The 24120-nt window shown below is 37.6% G+C and overlaps 1 protein-coding gene across 2 annotated transcripts in view; it reads right to left on the reverse strand.

The window, feature by feature from the left end:
* FNDC3A (fibronectin type III domain containing 3A) overlaps positions 1 to 24120 on the reverse strand; it is a gene marked incomplete at both ends in the record, with an annotated part of 137665 nt that overhangs the window by 40037 nt on the left and 73508 nt on the right. For both annotated transcript variants that reach the window (XM_080719885.1, XM_080719884.1), the window contains 5 exons: positions 3180 to 3318; positions 5049 to 5108; positions 7173 to 7330; positions 12710 to 12768; positions 17136 to 17405. In XM_080719885.1, the coding sequence (XP_080576011.1) occupies positions 3180 to 3318; positions 5049 to 5108; positions 7173 to 7330; positions 12710 to 12768; positions 17136 to 17405 (686 nt within the window). The remainder of the gene's footprint in view (positions 1 to 3179; positions 3319 to 5048; positions 5109 to 7172; positions 7331 to 12709; positions 12769 to 17135; positions 17406 to 24120) is intronic.

Genomic DNA, 24120 nt, shown 5'->3' on the forward strand with positions numbered 1-24120 from the left:
GAGACTCTGTTTCAAAATAAAGAATAAAAAATAGGGCTGGGAGTGTAGCTCAATGGTAGAATGCCCCTGAGTTCAATTTCCAGCATTGAAAAATAAATTTTTTTTTTTTTGGTGAGGCTGTTAAAATGGCTGCTTTCAACAATCTGAGATCTATCCTCCAGCTTTTATCCAAGTTGAAGGGGAATCTATTATGTGTAGACCATTACCCAAATTTTACAAAAGAGGAAATAGAGCTTGAAAGAACCCAAAGAAGCTGTCCCAAATCACAAAGTCAGTAAGAATGAAGCAGAACTGAAGTTGGTCTGTCTAACCCCCAAACCAGTATTCCTACCAAACAGTATTCTAGGGGCTGAGTAGAATAGCTTGGCTCCTGGCAATAAAGAATGTAAACGACCGATCTGGGCATTTTATCATCACCGTTGCACTGCCATTCCTTTTTCTGGCATGCGTGCGTGCGTGTGTGCGTGCGTGCGTGTGTGTGGTCCCTTCTACCTCCGAGCTACACTCCCAGACCTATTCTAGATTTTTTTTCTTTTGGGTAGTACTGGGGGTGGAACCCAGAGGCTTTCTACCTCCGGGCTATACTCCCAGACCTTTTTTTATATTTTTTTTGGAAACAGGGTCTCACTAAGTTGCTGAAAGCCTCACTAAGTAGCTGAGGCTGGCTTCGAACCTGTGCGATCCTCCTGTCTCAGCCTCCCAAGCGCGGGGATTACAAGCGTGCGCCACCACACCTGGCAGCTATTCTAGATTTTTTATTTGGAAACAGAGTCTCTTAAGGCAGAGGCTGGCTTCGAACCTGCATGGTCCTCCTGTCTCCGCCTCTCAAGCGCAGGGATTACAAGCTTGTGCCACCATGCCTGGCTGCACTGCCATTCTAAATGTCTAAACTGCTACCTCAAGTGCCAACCTGTGCCACTATTCCTACCCATGTTAACCACCATTGTACTGTGTTATTTGAAGCAGCAAAGGACTAGATGAATTCAAGTCACTATACTAAGTTTTCTTCATCTTTAAAATTAAATAATAAGTTACTATGCTTGTTATATTCCAGGCCTAGCAAAAACAACACAAACAAAACATAACACAAACAGTAACAATGATAGTTCTTTCATCAAATACCATGACTACTGTTTGTTTACAGGTCCATTTCTACAAGTGTCTACATCTGGGCAACTTGTAGAAGTAGCACTGTCTACATCTTGAATAAAGCTGTTGAGATATTGTTAAAGGCAGAAATTTCAAAACCAAATTAAAATTACCTTCAGAATGAAGAAAAGTGACCTACAGAGATCCCAATCTACATGAAGGGCATGGAGCTGCTACCTTAAATGCCTTACCAAAGGCAAGGCCCTGAGCACATTCATAAATACAAATGTTATACGTAAAGTGTGATATGATATAAAATTAATCATTCTTTTTTCTTCTTTTTGCGGGCCTAGGGATGGAACCCAGGGGCATTTGACCTCTGAGCTACACCCCCTGTCCTATTTTTTATTCTTTATTTTGAAACCAGGTCTCACTGAGTTGCAGAGGGCCTCACTAAGTAGCTGAGGCTGTCCGGGGACCATGATCCTCCGGTCTCAGCCTCCCGAATGCTGGGATTACAAGTGTGTGTCACCACGCCTGGTTGTAATCATTTTTTTTTTAATTAAAAATGCAACGGTGCCGGGCGTGGTGGTGCACGCTTGTAATCCCCGCGCTTGGGAGGCAGAGACAGGAGGATCACGCAGGTTCGAAGCTAGCCGCGCGCGCTGGCTTAGGAGACCCTGTTTCCAAATAAAAATGTAAAAATAGGTCTGGGAGTGTAGCCCGGAGATAGAAGGGCTTCCAGGAACCCCAGTACCACCAAAAAAAAAAAAAAAAAAAAAAAAGCAACGGTGTATAATAGAGTTGTTTGATCTGAGTATGCTAATAGTAAATAATAGTAAAAGTCTTCTAGAATTTTTGGATGACCTATGTAAGTGATCTATTTATAATTATCAGTATCTAGAACCTAATTTCATTTTATAAGGTATTTTTTGTAAGTGAATTATCAGTTTATAATTATCAATGTCTAGAACCTAATTTCATTTTTTTCTCTTTTTTTTGGTGGTACTGGGGTAGAACCCATAGGCTTTCTACCTCCGGGCTATACTCCTAGACTTATTTTATATTTTATTTGGAAACAGGGTCTCACTAAGTTGCTGAGAGCCTCACTAAGTAGCTGAGGCTGGCTTTGAACCTGTGCGTTCCTCCTGTCTCAGCCTCCCAAGTATGGGGATTACAAGTGTGCGCCACCACACCCGACTAATTAGAACCTAATTTTATTTTATAAATTATCTTTTGAGCCGGGTGTGGTGGCGCACACTTGTAATCCCAACATTTGGGAGGCTGAGACTGGAGGATCGAGGTTCGTGGACAGCCTCGGCTACTTAGTGAGGCCCTCTGTAACTTAGTGAGACCTTGTTTCAAACTAAAGAATAAAAAATAGGGCAGCGGGGTAGCTTGGAGGTCGAATGCCCTTGGGTTCAATCCCCAGACCCACACAGACACACAAAAATTATTTTTTGTATGGTATGAGCAGATGCTGCACTTTCCCAAAATGCAACTACTATACACTTTGGGAAAGACTGTGTTTAATTTTGTTCAACAACTTACCAACACTAATTCAGAAAATCATTTCATTAATAAAATGCTGTCTGTGGTATCTGCATAATCAGTTCCATGTATGGTATCTGTTTATGCTATTATATCTTTCTATGTAGCTTGGCCCAAATATTGTTATATTAGAATATCTTTTATTATGTTTAAGAATAACTTTATTCTCCCTTTAAGACATCATAGTGATATTTTAAAAATAATAAACCTGGTTACTATGCGTCTGATTTTAAGATAAAATTTAGGATATAAGGTTATCATTAAAAACTGATGAATAGAAGCAGTAAGCTGAGAATCACTGTTATGAATCTCAATGTTGTCATGTGTACAACACAGTAAGGACTGGCAATTACGGTCTTTTTTGCTATATTTATATAAAAATAGAATTATCTGAAAGTATAAGAAACAAGTGCCTATTTATATATTTAAATAGGAAGAGCAAATTAACCTAAAGCTCTTTACTCTCAAAAACAATTGATATTTAATATTATGAGGGGGAATAAATGTCCTGTTAGAAACACTCTTAAATTTATTCTTACCTTCCATTGTAAAGTGAGTGAATTTTTGGTCCGATTGGTTATCCTTGGTGGATTAGGTATATCTGGTTCACAGCTCAATGTAGTGAAGTTTTCCGGTTCTGAAGGAGTTCCCTTTATAGCATTGGACTCAGCCAGTACTCTATAGTGATAAAGTAATTTTACTCTTCAGAATAACTGATCTTACATTCGACAGCACCATTTTTAAGTATTTGAAAGTTAGTAAGGTACCTTTCTAAATGTTCTATCAAAAAATGTCAAGGGGGAACCCTTAAAATAATAGTACAGACCAACGAGTTTTAATTTTATTGCAACCTCAAGTAAAAATTACATTTTATTTTAGCAGGTCTGGGGATGGAACCCAGGAGCATTAGACCTCTGAGAAAGACCCCCTGCCCTTTTTTTTCCCCGGGTCTAGGGATGGAACCCAGGGGCATTTGACCTCCGAGCCACACCCCCTGCCCAATTTTTTATTCTTTAGTTTGAAACAGGGTCTCACTAAGTTACGGAGGGCCTCACTAAGTGGTTGAGGCTGTCTGTGAACTGCAATCCTCCTGTCTCAGACTCTCGAATGCTGAGATTACAAGCATGCGCCACCATGCCCAGCTAAAAAATTACGTTTTAAATTGTGATGTATATAGCTGGTATTGGTGGTGCAAGCTTGTAATCCCAGTACTTGGAAGACCGAGAGAGAAGAATTGAGGGTTCACAGCCAGCCTCAGCTACTTAGGCCCTCCTCAACTTAGTGGGACCCTGTTTCAAAATAAAGAATAAAAAAATAGGGCTAAGGGTATAGGTTGGAGGTTGAATGTCCCTGGTTCAGCCCTCAATACTGCAAAAAAAAAAAAAAAAAAAAAAAAAAAATCCCCTGAAACAATATTCTTAATGTACTGATACTTTTAAATTCCATTTGATTCTGTTTTTTTTTAAAATGCTAAATAAGGGCCGGGCATGGTGGCGCATACTTGTAATTCCAGCGCTTGGGAGGCTGAGACAGGAGAATCGCACAGGTTTGAAACCAGCCTCAGCTACTTAGTGAGGCTCTCAGCAACTTAGTGAGACCCTGTTTCCAGATAAAAATATAAATAGGTCTGAGAGTATAGCCTGCAGGTAGAAAAAAGCCCCTGGGTTCTACTCTCAGTACAACAACAACAAAATAGATTTTGAGGGGTAGCTCAGAGGTACAATGTCCCTGGGTTTCATCCCAGTACCGCAATAACTAACTAAATAAATAAAAAATAAAAAGCTAAATAAGCTAAAAAAGTAAATTTATGATTCAATAGTGGTATAATTCACATTAAATTGGATACTTTGAGTTTAATAGAATATTTACTGCAAGAGTTTATATGAATAATCCCAAGACAAAACCTCTTTTTTAAAAACTGGGTGATTAATTATTATTATATTAAGCTTTCAATGGGGAGGCCCTAAAATTTATAAAATTTTGGTAAAATATACTGAAAACTAAAATATCATTTGATTTACTTCTGTTAAATGTTGCAAAATATATGCTTATATTCTTTCAAAAGAATATAGTAAAATACATAATAATAGGCTAAGTATTATTTATGATGCTGTTTTATAAAAATTTCAGAAGCTGGGATGTGTTTCCAGTTCTAAATTCATTCTAATTCTTAGGTTCTACAAACATGGTGATTAACCTTTAATTTGCTATAACACTTGAGTTAAATGGTTTTTTTTTTGGGGGGGAAGGTTGTTGACAATTGTGCCAATAGGAAAAATGAAGTCAACGTTATTAATAAAAAAATTATTAATAGAGTATCTTTTAGTTTTTTAAAGGAAACCACTTACAAAACTAAAACCACAATTTTAAGCTGTATCATATAAAAGCAACATATAAGAGTTCCTTACTTTGCATGGTAATCCGTGGCTGGTTTGAGATCATTTAAAGTGACACTTGTTTCTTCTCCTCTGGTAGGGGGGAAAGAATAATATTTCAGCATCTGATAGTAAAAGGTTTCCAAAGGATGTGCATTATATTGCTTTCTTTACCAATTGAAGTCATATTTAGAATCTGCTAATAAAATTTGTGTGACTGAGATATACGCCAAACTCATGTGTTACCATACTACTTACTTAAAATAGGTGTGGTAAGCAAATCAAGTGTGTAAGCTAGACCTTTTATTTTTGTTGTTGAAGTGGAGTTAGGGAAGGTATTTAATTTACTGAGGAAATGGAATCATTTTCAATTACTAAAAAATTCATTTTGCTGACAGGTGTGGTGGTGCACACCTGTAATCCGTCTTTGGGAAGCTGGGACAGGAGAATCACAAATTTGAGGCCAGCCTCAGCAATTTAGCAGGACCCTGTTTCAAAATAAAGGCTGGAAGCTGGGCATGGTGGCACACGCTTGTAATCCCCATGCTTGGGAGGCGGAGACAGGAGGATTGCGCAGGTTCGAAGCCAGCCTCGGTGGCTTAAGAGACCCTGTTTCCAAATAAAAATATAAAAAATAGGTCTGGAAGTATAGCCCGGAGGTATAAGGGTTTCCAGAAACTCCAGTACTACCAAAATATAAATAAACAAACAAAAAAACAAATGCTGGAAGCCAGGAGTGGTGGCACATGCATGTAATTCCAGCATTTGGGAGACTGAGACAGGAGGATCGTGATTCATGGGCAGCCTCAGCTACTTAGCAAGGCCTTTTGCAACTCAGTGAGACCCTCCCTGTTTCAAAAATAAAGAAACTAAAAAAAGAGGACTGGGGGTATACCTTGGAGGTAGAATGCCCCTGGGTTCCATCCACAGTACCGAAAAAAAAAAAAAAAAAAAAAAAAAAAAAGGCTGAAAGTATAGCTAGAAGACAGAATGCCTCTGATTTCAATCCACAATATCAACCCCCCAAATTATTCTAAACTATCAAATAAAATGTGCTACTGAAAGGACATCTGCCAGATTATTACAAGGAATTTCACTATTTCATTTTATTAGAAAATAGTGGAAATTTTATTTACAATATTCAAGTTTGTCAATGAAGTAGATAACAAAAAAAGTGAATTATAATTTAAAGTAAAGCATTTCCCACGTTCACCATTATATTTCTAAATACAATAGTATAAATTGGGCATGATGGTGCATGCATGTAATCCTAGTACTTGGGAGGCTGAGACAGGAGGATCATAGGTTCCTGGCCAGTCTTAGCAACTTAGTGAGGTCCTCTTCAACTTAGTGAAACTGTTTCAAAATAAAAACAAAATAGGGCTGAGAGTGTAGCTCAGAGAATGCCTGTGGGTTCAATCCCTAGTATCACAAAAATAAAAACTAACAGCATACATCTTAAAATAATCACATGATACAACTATTATTTGAGTGTGTAGCCACAAAGCAGTCTTTTCTCCATTTCTTTTCTTTTCTTTTTTTCTTTCTTTTTTTTTGCTACTGGGAATTGAACCCCGGATTTAGAGCATGCTAAGGAAGCACTTTACTACTAACCTATACCTTCAGCCCCTTTTTTCTCTCTGCTTAAATTGGTTTTACACCTAATAATTGGTTTTACCCTCTATTTTCTCATTAGAATAAGCAAATTTTTTATTATAAAAGGAAAACAATTTCTAACATGAAGTTCATCTTAAAACAGAGCTTGTGCATGTAAGAATTAAATCTAAATTCTTTAGAGGAGCTTGTATCTCATGAGTTCATAAATCAGAAGTTCTCCATTCCTTGGTCCTGGGTTCTACATACTACAATTTATATTTAATGCATTAATAATATGTGAATATAAAACATCTATTAGAAAGACTACATGGGTGGAGGGAAGTTGAATACGGTCAATGAAAGGGATTGTTCTGAGGGAGTATGGACAGAAATGTGTGCCAGCCTTCATTTGAACTATTTACACTGAAATTATCATCACTGGTCAACTCAAAGATCAAATAAAAAGATGAAGAGGAAAATCAGGACAAAATTAGTAATAAGCTCTTAATGATAAACCATGAATTGACATAATGGGAAGGAAAAAAGCTAACAAATACCTACACATATACACTTTTGTATTTCCCATCTTTTCCAGTACTGGATACCAGAATTTCATAGCTGTAGAGCTCTGGTTCAGTAGTCTCATCTGTTTCGCCATTAATGAAGCTGGAAGGTGGTGACCAGGTAAGTACTACTGTCCTTGCCTGGACGTCAGAGGACTGTAAAAAATAACATGTGCCATGTTCAGTGATTTTCAAATGCTGGTTCACTGTTTGCAAACTCCTGTCCCACAGTCACAGTGCTCAACGCACTACTTTTCCTTTAAATTCAAGTTCAATCATTCTTCCCAAGGAAAATTTTCCTAACATCCTCGCTGAGGTTTAGTCATCCTACAGCTGAGTCCCTCTCATAGCATGCTCTTTGTTCTGGCACTTCACTTACAACCTCACCTTTACTGCATGATGCTTTATTAGTTTATTAAACCAAGCATTGGGGCAAGGCCATGTCTGTGCTATCCATTCTTCCCTAGCTTTTATCACTGCATCTGGCATTTGCAATGGCTAAATATTAATGGAGTAAATGAACAGATACTTGATTTGATGATCTAAATGAACTAGACCAAACAAACAAACAAACAAAAAACTCCCAAACCCCTGACCTGCACTTTACAGCTCATAACGAATTTAATCAAAGAGGCACAATCACCCAAATTGTAAATGTAAACTAAAGCTAAAACAAAGCAAAACCAAACCATCACAGTACTTTCTTATAGTTTTATTCTACAGGGCCAAATTACATCTTTCTCAGAATGCTGAGAAATTCTTTAAAACTTTTAAGCTTTTTTAGTTTTTATATATGAAACTATTTTTTTAATATTGCATACTAGAACTAGTAGAAGCTGCTAGTATCAGCTATCACACCATTCAAACATCGGTCCTACTAAGGCTGTCAATTTCCTTTCCTAGTAAATCTAGTGAGAAACTCTTGGATGTAAACAGCTCTTGAAAAAACATTACTCGAGTTTTAGTTCTGCCCCCACTATGACTCATTAAAATGCACTCTGCTTCAGTTTCTCATGTATAAAATCAGGGGAAATAATACACATAGGGTTTTTAATAGGAATTAAATAATGCATATGTGCATCTGAAACACTTTCAGCTTCAATGAACACTAGTAAGACTAACACTAGTAAGTTTGTGTCAGCTATTATTATGAAACAATTCTATGTTTACATTTATTTACTTGTATATGCTCTAGTCTTGAGAAAACAAATTAGAATGAAAGAAAGCTGGAGTGTTCAAATCTATTAACTTGGGAGTTACCAGAAAGAGCAGGATCCTAGTACCCTATTAGGTGGGCTTACTCAATCTTCCTATGAGGTAAAATTAAAAGATAAGCCTTTGCTTGGCATGGTGGCACACACCTGTAATCCGAGTACTTGGGAGGCTGAGACAGGAGAATCGCAGGTTTGAGAATAGCCTCAGCAAGTAGTGAGATGCTCATCAACCCAGAGAGACTTTGTTTCAAAATAAAAATAAAATAGGGCTGGGAGTATAGCTTGAAGGTAGAATGCCCCTCAGTTGAATTTCCAGTACCACAATTAAAAAGAAAAGCATTTTTTTCTGTTTTTTTTTTTTTTTTTTTTTTGTGTATGTGTGTGTGTGTGTGCAAAAAAAAAGCAGCAAAGCATTTTTTCAAGCATTTTACCACTTTTTTTTTGGGAGTGGGGAGTTCTTTGTTTTATAAACTAAGAAACATTTTTATCATTGCTAAATGGCAGTATCCTGGCCGAAACCATATGGCCCGTTTCTTCCATCATCTTTTTGTTACGTCTTTCCTTCATTTACTGTACTGCAGCTGTTCCTCTTCCATTCTTTCCAAGTTCTGTACTTTTCTTACTCTTTAGAGGTTGATTGCTTTAACATGATGGTTCAATAACTAACATGATATCACCACATTTCAGCAACAGCACTTTTTACTATCATATAGGATTTTGTTTGTACCCTGCCCTGTTTGTACAACATTTGCTTTTTATTTACTGGTATATAAAAAGGCTCAATAAATATTTTCTGAATGAAATAATAACATAATGACTGAAAGATTGCGAAGGCACAGCATGTAAGTGGAAAAAAGCTTGCCATAGAACCAGATAGTATAGTATGATCCCACTTTCATAAAAAGATAAAAGGAAATAACCTGTAGTATATTGACAGATGGGCACATAAAAATAGTGAACAGAGAGTAGACTGTAAGAAAAGCCATGATGAAGTTGGAGGAATGGGTAAAATAATAAATATATGGGCAAAACAATAAATATATTCAGGATTCAATCTTAACACTGTCACTTCTGTGAGCTTACTTTTGAAATGAAGTTAAACTCCTTAGTGAGGCCCTCCATAACAACTTAGTGAGAACCTGTTTCACAAAAATAGATAAAATAGGGATAGGGGTGCAGCTCTGAGGTAGAATGCCCCTGGGTTGAATCCCCAGTACTGGGGGGGGAAAAAAAAAAAAAAAAAGGCCGGGCGTGGTGGCACATACTTATAATCCCAGCATTTGGGAGGCTGAGACTGAAGGATCGCGGTTTGAGGATGGCCTCAGCTACTTAATGAGACCCTGTTTCAAATTAAAGAATAAAACATAGGGCAGGGGGTATAGCTTGAAAGTAGAATGCCCCTAGGTTCCATGCCCTAACCCGCAAAAAAAAAAAAAAAAAAAAAAAAAAAAAAAAAAAAAAAAAAGCCTAATAAAGGAAGAAACAGACTAATCAGAACAATTACTATGATATTTTGGTGTTTTCCCTTCTAGTCTTTGTGTGTGGGTGTTACTAGGGATTGAACCCAGGGGCATTCTATCTCTGAGCCACACCCCCAGCCCTATTTTATTTATATTTGTAAAACAGGGCCTCATTAAGTTGTTGAGGACCTTACTAAGTAGCTGAGGCTGGCTGTGAACTTTTGATTCTATCTTAGCCTCCCAAGTACTGGGATTATAGGCGAACACCACCATGCCTTGCTCTAAAATCTTTTCTTTATAAAACTGTAATTATGATGTCCAAATAGTTTGGTTCCCCAGCATTCTTTCCTGACTTCTATCAAAAACACCTGTATATTTCTGCACAGCCATATTATTGACTGATTTTTTGAGGTACTGAGGATTGAACTCAGAGGCATTCTACCTCCAAGTTACACCCCATGCCCTGTTTTTTATTCTTTATTTTGAAACGGTCTCACTGAGTTGCAGAAGGCCTAACTAAATAGTTGGGGCTGGCCTTGAACCTGCGATCCTCCTGTCTCAGACTCACAAGTACTGGGATTATAAGCGTGTGCCACCATGCCTGGTCTCATAACCATATTTTTTTAAAAAGGCTACATCATTTGTCAGTAAAAACATTATCATTTATTTATACATTCTTTTAGTGGTTTCACTTTTTACGATTAATGTTGTGTTTTTGCTTGTGTAGCTTTTTTATGGAGAAATGAGGACTCATTTTGTTTCAGAAGAGATTAATTTATATTTCTCTTTTGTTTTCTTAGTGGGTTTAAAAAACTTAATGGGAACTGGCTATCCATTTGTAGAGAGATGGAACTAAACCCCTATATCTCACCATGCATAGGAATCAACTCAAGATGGATCAAAGACTTAGAAATCAGACCAGAAACTATGAAGTTATTAGAGGAGAACATAGGCTCATCACTACAACATATAGGCACAGGCAGTAACTTTCTCAACAAAACCTCCAAAGCTGAGGAAATTAAAGCAAGAATCAACAAGTGGGATAGCATCAAACTAAAAAGCTTCTTCTCATCAAAGGAAACCATCAAGAACCTAAAGAGGAAGAATGGGAGAAGATCTTTACCAGTCACCACTCTGATAGGGGGCTAATATCCAGAATATACAAAGAGCTCAAAAGACTCTGCACTAGCAAAACAAACAACCCAATCAAGAAATGGGCAATCAAATTGAATAGACACTTTACAAAAGAAGAGATACAAATGCCCAATAGATACATGAAAAGATGTTCTGCATCACTAGCCATCAGGGAGATGCAAATCAAAACTATACTGAGATTCCATCTAACCCCAGTCAGATTGGCAAACATACAGAAATCAAACAACAACAAATGCTGGCGAGGATGTGGGGAAAGAGGAACTCTTTTACATTGTTGGTGGGAGTGCAAACTAGTTCAGCCACTATGGAGATCTGTGTGGAGATTCCTTAGAAAACTGGGAATAGATCCACCATATGATCCAGCTTTACCACTCCTGGGTATTTTTCCAAAGGGGTTGAAAACAGAGAACTGCAACAACATATGCATACCTATGTTGATAGCAGCATAATTTGTAATAGCCAAAATTTGGAAACAACCTAGGCCCCCATCAACAGATGAATGGTTTGCAAAGTTATGGGAAATACACACAATGGAATTCTTTTCAGCTATAAAGAAGAACAAAATCATGTCATTCATAAGAAGATGGAAAGTGCTGGAAAGCATTATGTTAAGTGAGATCAGCCAAACACAGAAAGAGAAGGAACATGTTTCCTCTAATATGCCCAAATGAGTGAGCATTGGGGATACCAGAGGGACTCCAGATAATGGAAGGGAAATCTCAGCAAAGTTTGAATGGAAAACTAAGAGAGGAAGGAGGCTGAACTTGATTGATGAGCGGCTATTTCCAAATAGGTGTAAAAGTACGGATATAGCAAGGTTAGCCTGGGTATTAAGTATCAGGAGGGGGGAAGGGAAAAGAGGGTGGGGGAGAGGGCACCAAACACAGATTAAATGTATAACATTTACTTTCAATAATAAATAAATAAATAAACAAAAAATATAAAAAAAAACTTAATGGGTTTAAAAACTGAATTTAATCCAAGCACCACAGTGCACCCCTGTAATCCTAGGCACTTGGGAAGCTGAACTAAAGCCAAAGGCCTGCACGTTTGAGAGGGCAACTTAGCAAAATCCTCTCTCAGAATAAAAAAAATAAAAGAGCTGAGATGTATCTCAGAGGTAGAGTGCCTGCCTACCACATGCAAGTTCAGGTCCTGTTCTTAGTACTGTCAAATAAATAAATAAATACAGAAATAAGTCTTTATATATAAATATATATGAATATATATGAATACTTAATATTAATCTTTTGTTATATCTGATGCAAATATTTTCCTTAGCAGGTTATAGCCCTCTTTTAAATATATTCAAAAATTTCACGTAAGCCAATTCTGCTGCAATAAATTTTTCTGATTATATATGTACTTATAAAGGGTTGAGAAATACTAATTTTCTTCTAGTTTTCTATTGTTTGATTATATTCAACTTTTTGTTTCTGAAGTTAACTGGATATATTTTATGTGAGACTATAAATGCATTTAAAAATTGGTAACAGCTGTATCCACACTATCAGATCTCTGCTTATTCCAATGATCTGTTTAAAAATAAGTTGTCTTAATAATCTGTGTTACTGATCAATCTATCATACTCTTATTAGGCCATATCCATTTTTAGTAAGTTTTAAATAAAGCCATAATGAAAACATATAAAAAATTTAAATAAAATATACTACATAAAAATGTCAAAAAATACATGAGATACTTACCACTGGTTTGTCAATGTTGGAAAGAAGTGCTTCAAATGCTTTAGTTTCTTCATCTTTTTCTTAAAAAAGAAAAAAAAAGAAGAACTTAAATGCAATCCCTTCCTCCACTCAAATATATCTTCTGAAACTAGGCTGGTATTTAAGACTTTTATTTTTCCTTTTTGCACATAGTTTGTACACAGCAATTTGTGGCCTTTCAGTACTCAACTGCTTCAATTTCTGTTTTGATTTTAATTGTGATTACTAACTACAAGTATATATAGCACATACATACTAGCTTATATATGTATATATAATATGTTCATAATATAATATGTTCATAATATAATATGTTTATAATATATTATAAACTATATTTATATTACAGTTTTCTATTACAATAGAAAACTAGAAGAATTCAGGTATGTATATCCATAAGTAAGCTTTCCTTAAAATTTTAGCTTAATTCTTCTGAAACATCAGTGCTGATAAGAGTGATCAGAAAGTCTCAAAAACTAAATAACATTTCTGTAAATGTTATTGTTTTTATAAGCCATGAAACCATCAAAGCATTATTAAACTTTTGGTGAAGAATAAAAATTTTAAGAAAAAAGGTAGGAAGAGTTAATATGGCTATATAATTTTGAAATTTCTCTTAAAGCTGGAAGCATGGTAGTTTCTAGTCAAATATTAATTAGCTGTACTATTTGGTAATTCAACATAATCAGTTTAGATAAGCATATTCAAAGTCAGAATTGTAATATTATTTGTGAAATGGCACAAAAGAATGTTTCATAGACACATCTTAGGAAACTGTTTTAAAGTTTGGCCTAGTCTACCATTAAAAGTTCAAATACAGCCAGGCATGGTGGTGCACTTATAATTCCAGCATTCGGAAGGCTGAGACAGGAGGTAGTGGTTCGTGGCCAGCCTCAGCTACTTAGTGAGGCCTTCCCCAACCTAGTGAGACCTTGTTTCAAAATAAAGACTAAAAAATAGGGCTGGGGGTGTAGCCCGGAGGTAGAATAGCCCTGAGCTCCATCCCCAGTACTGATAAAAAAAAAAAAGCAAAAAAAAACCCCCCAAAACAAAACCTACCCCCCCCCACATAGTATAAAAGAAACCCAAAACAACATACACATAGAAACAGTGAAGTCAAAATAAGCAGTGGTAAGAGGAATAATGGCACAGTCAAAGCACCTAGGTACTACTTTTTTTTTTTTTTTTTTGCAGGTCTGGGGATGGAACCCAGGGGCATTTGACTTCCAAGCTACACCCCCAGCCCTATTTTTATTCTTTATTTTGAAACAGGGTCTCACTGAGTAGCAGAGGGCCTCACTAAATAGCTGAGGCTGTCCGCGAACTGCGATCCTCCGGTCTCACCCTCCCGAATGCTGGCATTACAAGCATGCGCCACCACGCCCGGCTAGGTACTACTTCATACTATAGGAATACTGGAAGACAGATTGTTAAACCAGCTTTTATTTACCTTATAGAGTCTAGTATATAAAAAACACAGAGCTCAGAGTTCAAATGGTAGAAGCCACAGGTTAGGAGAAAGATTCAAGGTATATAGAATTTTAAAAGAAAACTCTTGAAAGGAAGAAATGACGAATACTCAACCCTAACTACCAAGTGCATAGAGATTGGTTAAAGGACATAACTAGCTACTATCAGAAATGTATATATAGAAAAGACTTCCGGGAAGATGGCGACCGAGAAAAGCGGGGCTTAAGAGCCCCGCTAACAACAAATCTCCATTACCACAAAATCAGCGCCTTTCATAGACAGAAAACACCATCACCAGAGAAACAAAAAAATCACCAGGCTCCAGAGAGAAAGCGGACTGAGAACAGAGCTCAGAGCCACAGAGGAGATACACCGGCCTCATGCCCGAGGACGCGGCAGCAGCGCCATACTGCCGGCGGCAGCGGCGAATTCACCGGACGGCCACAGCAAGCCGAGGTGAGCCGCTGCAGAAGAGCCAGGCGGGATCTTTCGGCGCAGGGAGCACCTAAAGCTCCCAGTGGCTGAGCTCAGCACACGCTGCAGGGACTCAGAGTGGAACTCAAAACCAGAGAAGAAAAAATACGCCAGCCTCACGGCCAAGGGCATGGCAGCGGCGCCATATTGCCACAGGTGGCAGCAGCAGTGAATTCACCGAGTCCAGTACAGCTACATCTGCGTACTCAAGAACAGTGAGTCAAATTGCGGGCCACAGAGGAGAAATCCCAGTACTGTACTCCCTGGGACTTGACCCAGTGGGGGAGTGGCGGTGGCACAGATATCACACCATAGGAGAACGTGCAACCTGGCACCCCCCATAGTCTAAAGCAGTCTCTATCGACTCCCTGGGTCGGAGACTCTGCGATACAACCCAGTAAAGGAGTAGTGGGGTCTGAGATACCACAGACTTGAGATCCAGAGCACCTTAAGCGAAGTCATAGTGACCCAAGGGAAGAACCCAGAGAAGGCACAAACTTCCGAAATCATGGGAAAGAGGAATAACAATGGAGCAATGAATGCTCACAACCCCACAACATCAGAACCCGATAAAACAGAAAATCAGAGATTTCTAGACGATCAAATCAGGAAAATAACTGTAGAAATAATAGAGGTGCTTCAAAAAGAACTCAGAGAGAGCCAAAGAGAGATAAAGGATGCAATTAATGAAGTAAAGGCCTCAATTCAAAGCACAAACAACCAATTAGACCACATGGAGAACAGAATCTTGCTCTTAGAAGATGATCATTCCAAAAATGAACGCATAGTTTCTAATCTAGAAAAAAATATCCGACAGCAGGAATCTGACACTGAAGAAATATGGGCCCATTTTAAGAGAGCTAACCTAAGAATAATTGGAAAAGAGGTGGGAAAAGAAAGTGAAACCAAAGGGATCAACAATCTCTTCAAGGAAGTAATAGCAGAAAATTTTCCAAACATAGAGCAAGAGGTCAATACACAGGTCCAGGAAACTTATAGAACTCCCTTTAGACAGGATCGGAGAAGAGGATCCCCACGCCACATAATTGTCAAAATGATGAAATGTGGAAGCCAAGCAGAGAATCTTAAAGGCAACAAAAACAAAGGGCCAAGTGACATTCAGAGGCAAACCAATTAGAATCACTCCAGACTTCCCAAACCAAGTCATGAGAGCCAGAAGGGCTTGGAGTAACATATTCCAAACTCTGAAAGAAAACAACTTCCAGCCAAAAATTTCCTACCCAGCAAAACTTTCTATCAAATAAGATGGAGAAATAAGAAGCTTCCATGACAAACAGAAACTGAAGGAATTTATGTCTTCAAAACCAGCGCTAGAGAAAATACTCAAAGAGATTAACTACAAAGAAGAAATAGGTAACACACACCAGAACCAGAGAAACAAGAGTTTCCATCCAACAGAAAACTAAGATTGGTTATCTGTGGAGATTCATTATTTATGTTAGTCTTTTACCTATCTCTAAATGGTATTGTTTGCCTTTATTGTTGTTAATTTTTAGGATGTCTAGTTGGAATATTAATATACCTTCAGATATAGCATTTGGAAATATTTTATCCCATTCTATTAGTAACTGTTAACTCTGTTTACATTGTCTTTGGATATACAATATTCTTTTATTTTTTAGGGAGTTTGTATACTCTTCTGTTGCCTGTGCCATTGAAATCATACCCAAGAAATCACTGCCAATTTCAATGTTGTGAGGTTTTATGACCCAGATTTTCTTCTAAAAGTTTATAGTCTTAAGATTTATATTTAGGTCTTTTATCTATTTTGAGTTAATATTTGTATATGGGATTAGGTAAGGGTCCAATTTTATTCTTTTCCATGTAAGTATTATTTTTCAACAATATTTAGTTAAAAGATTATTATTCCCACCACCAAATGTTCGTAGAAACCTTGTCAAAAATAACTTGACAATATAAGGAAGAATTTAGCTCTCGGCTTTTATTTAACTCCAATGGTTTATATATCTGCCTTTAGAACAGTACTACACTGTTTCAATTATTGTAGCTTTATATGGTTTGAAATCAGAAAATATATATCTTCTAGCTTTGTTCTTTTTCAAGATCGTTTTGGGTATCTAGAGTCCATATTCCATATTAGGATAGATTTTTTTTCTGAGAAAGTTTTGATATAAACCAGGATAGCCTTATTAAAGACCAAGAAATAAAAGAACTGGAGTTTGGATTAATATCATTTGAGTTTTCCTATCAAATAAAATTTTCTCTCAGTAAAATTTATGAAACATAGATTTAAATTTCTCAAAGTGTCAAATGCAACAGTCTGGTAAAATTCGGGTTCTAAAACTTTTCTTTGCATTTGGAAATTGTTAAGCTATGAATACTTTTTATTTGGTCCTGGACTGAAAGGCTAGAATATACTTTTAATAGGTTAAATAATAATGAAAAGTATCAGTGAGAATAGTTGAGTATTTTAAATAATTACCTTCTATTTCTGTATCAACTTGTATACCACTTTTCCCTCTCCCTGATTTGTTTTTTGCTGATCCCGTGTTTATACCACTGGCATTCTGTCCTTTTATAAGTCCATTATGTTCATTTATTGGAGAAGGGCATTTCTGGGGTGATGATGGTGGACTGCTCATTTTGTCTTTCTGTGTTCCTTGACGATCCTTTAGTTTTTTCTGCAAACGTTCATATGTTTTGCTAGATCTTTCATCTCTAAAGTTGGACCTTCCATGTGTAGAGTGAGCATCTAGGAAGAAGTAGAAGGCTAATATTAAAAAAGAACATTTTCTCCCCCAAAAGTTTATGGCATGAGAAGAGGAGGACATAAGTGTATCACATAAGACTTATTATATTATGAAAAATAATTTGCAAAACAGGCAGAGTGGTGCACACTTGTAATACCAGTACTTGGGAGGCTGAGTGAAGAGGATTGCAGGTTCAAGGCCAGCCTCAGTAACTTAGCAAGACCCTGTTTCAAAATTAAAAATAAAACGGGCCAAGGGTGTAGCTTGAAGGTAGAATGCCTCTGGACTAGGTAGGGGGCCAAGAAAGGAGTACTTCTGCAAAACAAAGTTCTTTCTTTTTTGTGGTGTTACTAGGGATCCCACTCAGGGCATTTTACCTCTAAGGAAAAGCTACAACCCCATCCCCCGTCCTCCCCCGTCCCCAACTGAGGATAGATCCCAGGGCCATTGCATCCCAAGCCCTACCCCCAGCCTTAATTTTTATTCTTTATTTTGAAACAAGGTCTCACAAAGCTGTGGAGGGCCTCACTAAGTAGCTGAGGCTAGCCACAAACCTGTGACCCTGTCCCAATCAAAGACTTGGAAATTAGACCAGAGACCTTGAGGTTCCTTGAAGAGAGCATAGGTCCAACACTGCAACACATAGGCACAGATAAAAACTTTCTCAACAAGTATTGGGATTACAAGTGTGTACCACCATGCCTGGCTCTATTTTTTTTTTTTTTAAACAGGGTTTTTACTAAGTTTTTGACATGTTGACTAAGTTGCTAAGGCTGGCCTTGAACCTGTGATCCTTTTGTCTCAGTCTCCCAAGTACTGGGATTACGGGTGTGCGCCAACATGACAGCTAAACAAAGCTACTTCTATATCACCATTATGACAGAACGAAGCCTTGTGATTTGGTTATAATTATATATATCAAGAAAATTTACAGATAATTCTTTCCTTCATTGTTCTGTGCTATGGTTATTGTAGGTGAGAAATGAGACTTAAACTTACCTGCCCACAGTAGTTCTCTTACTTTTTCTAAATTATTACTGTTCATATCTCTTTTAACCTTAAACATATAAAATAGATAAAAAAAAATCCCATTGCTTGCCTAAGTTTCCTTATGAATCAAAAAAGGAAATCAATATTGAAAAGTTTTAGGAGCTGGCAAAGAGAAACAAGCTGGATTGTTTAATAACAGAATCTACATACAATAATACAACTCAGGATGCCACAAACTCAAGGTTGTGATTTAGTCACATATACTCGTTCTAATAAAAGTTACATAGCAATATAATAGTCAATATGCTTGGTAAACATAATTCAATTGCCTGATGTTTATTTTTAATTTAAATTAAAATCTGTACTGTGAAAAAGTTCTTGAAAGAAAGTCTTTAATTTAGCAATACTCTAAGAAAACTAGTATAATACTCTTGAAATGAATGCTATATGTATAAGAAAAATAAAAAGGAGAAATTTGGATATGTACACATAAAAGAATGTGGATCCCTGCCCCACATCATATATAAAAAATTGCTACCAAATATTAAGTGTCCAGGTTAACAATGTTATATTCACATATACACAAATAGGGGGCACCAAGTACTGTGTGAATGTAGGCATTGTCAACATGACCTACATTATGATGTGAAACTATAATGTACCAAAAATAAAAATTTTATACAGATGAAAAAAATTAGATCAAATGAATGAAAGAGCCAAACTGTAAAAACTCTTTGAAAGAAACAATGGTACACATTTTACTGAACACAGATCAGGCAACAGTTTTTTTGATAAGACACTAAAAGCACAAGTAATGAAAGAACAAATAAACTGGACTTTATCAAAATTTAAAGGATACTAAAATGGAAGTGAAAAGACAATATGAAAGAAAGTATATGGCAAATCATGTATCTGATAAGAAACTTATAACCAGAATATATAAAACAACAATTAAAAGACAACTTAATTAAAAGTGGTTGAAGGATATGAATGGACTTTCTACCAAGAAGATACAAAAATGGCCAATAAGCACAAGAAAAGATGCTCAACATCAGTAGTTATTAGGGAAAAACACATTAGAATCATAATGAGCTAAGACATCGGAGGTAACAGGATGACTATAATCAAAAGCCAGGCCTGCTAGGCAAGCCAGGCAGGGTGCCTCGTGCCTATAAATCTAGTACTTAGGAGGCTGAGAAAGGAGGATTGCAGCAGGTTCAAGGAGAGAACATGGTAACTTAGTGAGATCTGTTTTTTTTAATTTTTTATTTCAGTGCTGGACAGTGGGCTGGGCCCAGAGCCTGCCACACTGTGAGGCCAGGTCTGGAGCCAACGAGGCCGGGCCTGGAGCCTATGAGGCTGGGCCTGGAGCCTATTGCGTGGCAGGTCTGGAACTGGGGCCTGCTTCACAGCAAAGGGCCAGCGGGTTTCAACTGTGTGGCCAGGAAGCACTAGAAGCTGCCGCTGCCTCACCTAATCTCTCAGCAGATTTCCAGATGCAAGTGACCTCTATTTAAAAAAATATTGGTTGTGAGTGGATCATCCTATCAGTTACTCACCTTCTGGCTTTCAGGTTTTCAGTAAGTGGGAATAAGTGTGGAGAAATAGAAGCTATAATACATTGTTAGTGGGATTGCAAGTTGGTGCAACCACTTTGGAGGACAGTACAGAATATCCTCAGAAGGAAAACTAACTTAACATATGATCTAGCAATACCACCTCTGCGTACCTACCAAAAAGAATGAAAACTAAAATACCAAACTACTAATGCATGAACAACCATGTTCATAGCTACACAGTTCATCATTGCCAAACGGTGGAATCAGCCAATATGTTCTTCAACAAATGAGTGGATTTCAAAACCATGGGATATGTACACAATGGAATTTTGCCCAGCCATAAGGGAGAACAAAATTATGGCATTTATAGTAGTGAAATGTCACACACACAAAAAAAGAAATCAGAAACTTTTCTTTTTTTTCTTTTATTTTGGCGGTACCGGGGTTCCTGGAGACCCTTCTACCTCCAGGCTACACTCACAGGCCTTTTTTTTTTTTTTAATATTTTTTTTTATTTGGAAACAGGGTCTCTTAAGCCAGCAAGGCTGGCTTCAAACCTGCATGATCCTCCTGTCTCCGCCTCCCAAGTGCAGGGATTATGAGCTTGCTCCACCACGCCAGGCATCAGATGCTTTTCTTAATGTGCAAAATATTAGGGAGAAATGGGTAACAGGAAGAACTCTAGGTGAAGAAGGGACCCTGTAGAGGAGCAATGAAGGTGACGTATCTGAGGGAATAATAGGGAGGATAAGGGAAACTCTTTAAGCCACATGATATACTTAAACATATCAAAGTCAATTAGGAAGCCAAGCATGGGTAGAAGGGAGGGGGAGGGAAGGGGTAAGAGACTGGGTAGGGGCTGATTGGGTGATGTGTGCATGTATATCTTCACAAGATTTTTTTTATCCCATTGAGATGTATGACTACAATGCACCAATAAAAGTTTATTTAAAAAAGAATTTCAGTGCTGAAGATGGAACCCAAGGGCATTCTATCTCCGATCCACATTCCCAGCCCTATTTTTTATTCTTTATTTTGAAACAGGGTCTCACTGAGTTGCAAAGGGCCTCACTGAATAGCTGAGGCACCCCATGAACCATGATCCTCCCATCTCAGCCTCCCAAATGCTGGATTACAAGCATGTGCCACCACACCCAGCAGAGACCCTGTTTGTTTGTATATTTATTTGCCATAATCGGGATTGAACCCAAGGGTATTCTACTTCTGAGGTATACCCCAGCCCTATTTTTTATTCTTTATTTTGAAACAGGGTCTCACTGAGTTGCAAAGGGTCTCACTAAGTAGCTGAGGCTGTCCACAATCGTCCTGTCTCAGCCTCCTAAATGCTGGGATTACAAGAGTGTGCCACCATGCCCGGTGGAGACCCTGTTTTAAAATAAAAAATAAAATAGAGCTGGAGACATAGCTTAGGGCCAGAATGTCCTGAGTTCAATCCTCAATATGACATACACATATACACAAATAGAAAAGACAGTAAATTTTGGCAAAGATTTAGAAAAACTGGAACCCTCCCACATTGCTAGTAGAAAGATAAAATGGTACCTTCATAAATTAAACATAGAATTAACACATAATCCAGCAATTCTACTCTGAGGTATATATCTAGGAGAAGTAAAATACATATATCAACAAAAAACTTGTAAAAAATATGCACTGCAGCATTATTCATAGACCCAAAGTGAAAACAACCCAAATGTCCATTGAACAAATAAACAAATTGTGGTATATTCACTGAATGTAATAATATTCAGCCATGAAAAGGAATAAAAGCTAAGCATAGTAGAACATGCCTATAATCCTAGTACTTGGGAGGCTGAGACAGAAAAGTCACAAGTTTGAGTCACCTTCAGCAACTTTGAGAGGCCTTTGGCAATTTAGTTAGACCTATTTCAAAATAAAATAGGGCTGAGGTTGTAGGGGAGGTAGAACACCCCTGGACTTAGTTCACAGTAACACACACACACGCACACACGCACGCACGCACACGCACACGCACAAATACATGTGGTGACATAAACATTAAAAACATTAAGTGAAAAAAACCTAGACACAAAAAACTTACTGTATTAACACTTTTATACACAATGTGTATATTGTATATACACTTAAACTAAATGTTATGATGGGCTGTACAAAATTATTATTATTATTATTATTATTATTATTATTATTATTATTATTAATACTGGGGAATGAACCCAGAGGCATTCCACCTCCAAGTTAATATCCTCAATACGATTTTATTTCTTATTTGGAAACAAGAGTCTCATTAAGCTGTAGAGGGCCTCACTAAATTGCCAATGCTGAATTCAAACCTGTAATCCTGTTTCAGCCTCCCAAGTACTGGGATTACAAGTGTGCACCACCATTCCCAACTTTTACTGGGGATTTAACCCAGGGAGTTCTATCTCTAAGATATACCTGGCCATATTTTATTTTTTTGTGGTACCGAGGATGGTACCATGCCTAGCTGTACAAAATCACTAAAAATATTGTATAAAAATCAGGTGTGGTGGTGCTTGCTTGTAATCCCAGTATTTGGGAAGCTGAGACAGAAGGATTGCCAGGTTCATGACAAGCCTCAGCTACTTAGTGAGGCCTGCTGCAATTTAGTAAATCTTGTTTCAAAATAAAAGAATAAAATCGAACTGGGGATGTAGCTTGGAGGTAGAATGCCCTTGAATCCATCCCCAGTACCCCTCCCCTCAACACATACTGCTTTGAAGTGGGTGTGGTGGCACATGCATGTACTTGGTAGACTGAGACGAGAGGATGGCAAGTTTGAGAACACTGTCAACAACATAGCAAGACTCTCAGTAATCTGGCCAGACCCTGTTTCAAGACAAAAAATAAAAATGGCTGGGGGTGGAGGTCAGAGGTAGAATCCTCCTAGGTTCAATCTCTAGTAATACCAAGGGGCAGGAATAGATGGGAGTGGGGAAAGCCTCTAGGCTATGTGTATAAGGTGTATCTGAAACATAAATGAAACTGTTGTTAGACTTGGGATCCTTTCCGAAGATACCTAATTACATTTTAGATAAGGTACACTCAACCTGCAGGGAATATAAAAGCAATCAAAACCCACTGAAAAAAAAATAAAAATTAAAAAATAGGGCTGGGGTGTAACTCAGAGGTAGCATGCTCCTGGGTTCAATTCTCAGTACGAGAGAGAGAGAGAGGAGAGAGGAGAGAGGAGAGAGAGAGAGAGGAGAGAGGAGAGAGGAGGGAGGAGAGAAGAGAGAGAGAGAGAGAGAGAGAGAGAGAGAGAGAGAGAGAGAGAGAGAGAGGGAGAATGAAAAAGGAAACCTTCTAAAGAAAATGGGAAGACCAATCTTGACACAGAGAGACTCTAAGGCAAGAAGAAGTGAGAAAGATTTAAAAATCTGAAGAAATAGGGTATAGCAGTGGAACAAGGCAGTCAGAGGCCACAGGGCCATCTGGCAATATCTGGAAATAATTTTAGGTGTTAAAATGCGAGTGGTATATTGAACTGGTATGCTACTGGCATCTAGTGGATAGAGACCAGGGCTGCTGTTAAACCCTACCATGTACACAATTAAGATTTACCTGTCTAAAACATCAAAGGTGACATGTTTGAGAAACCCTGGGGAAGGGTTTAAGATTTTATTCTAAATGTGACAGAAAGTTACTCAAATGTTTTAAATAGGAAAATGACCTGATTAATATTTTATGATGATTATTGTGTCTGTGAGAATGAATTACTAGGGACAAGAATAGAAAAACAAAGTGGAAGGCTGCTGTTTCAGTTGTCCTGGAAAGAGCTAATGGTGGAAAGGATTTGAGTAGCAGTGGAGAAGTAGATAAGTTTGGGAAATGCCCCAAAATGAAACTGCTAATAGTTTATGGGGGGCAGGCTGAAAGGGAAATAATTAAATCTCATCACCTAGCTTTCATTTTAGCCAATTGAGTTGCTAGTGATACTACCTACTAAGATGAAGAACATAGAAAACAAGTTCTAGGGATCCAAAACTGAGAATGATGCTCTGACTGTGGTGCAAGAGACATTCAAGTAGGGTTATCAAGAAGAAAGAAATAGAAGTGTGGAGCTCAAAGAAGAGATTTTGGCTGAAGATATAAATTTGAGAGCTGCGTACAAATGGTTATTTTAGCTATGGGATTACTTTTG

This window comes from Muscardinus avellanarius (assembly GCF_963383645.1).
Source record: "Muscardinus avellanarius genome assembly, chromosome: 2".
NCBI classification, from domain to species: domain Eukaryota; kingdom Metazoa; phylum Chordata; class Mammalia; order Rodentia; family Gliridae; genus Muscardinus; species Muscardinus avellanarius.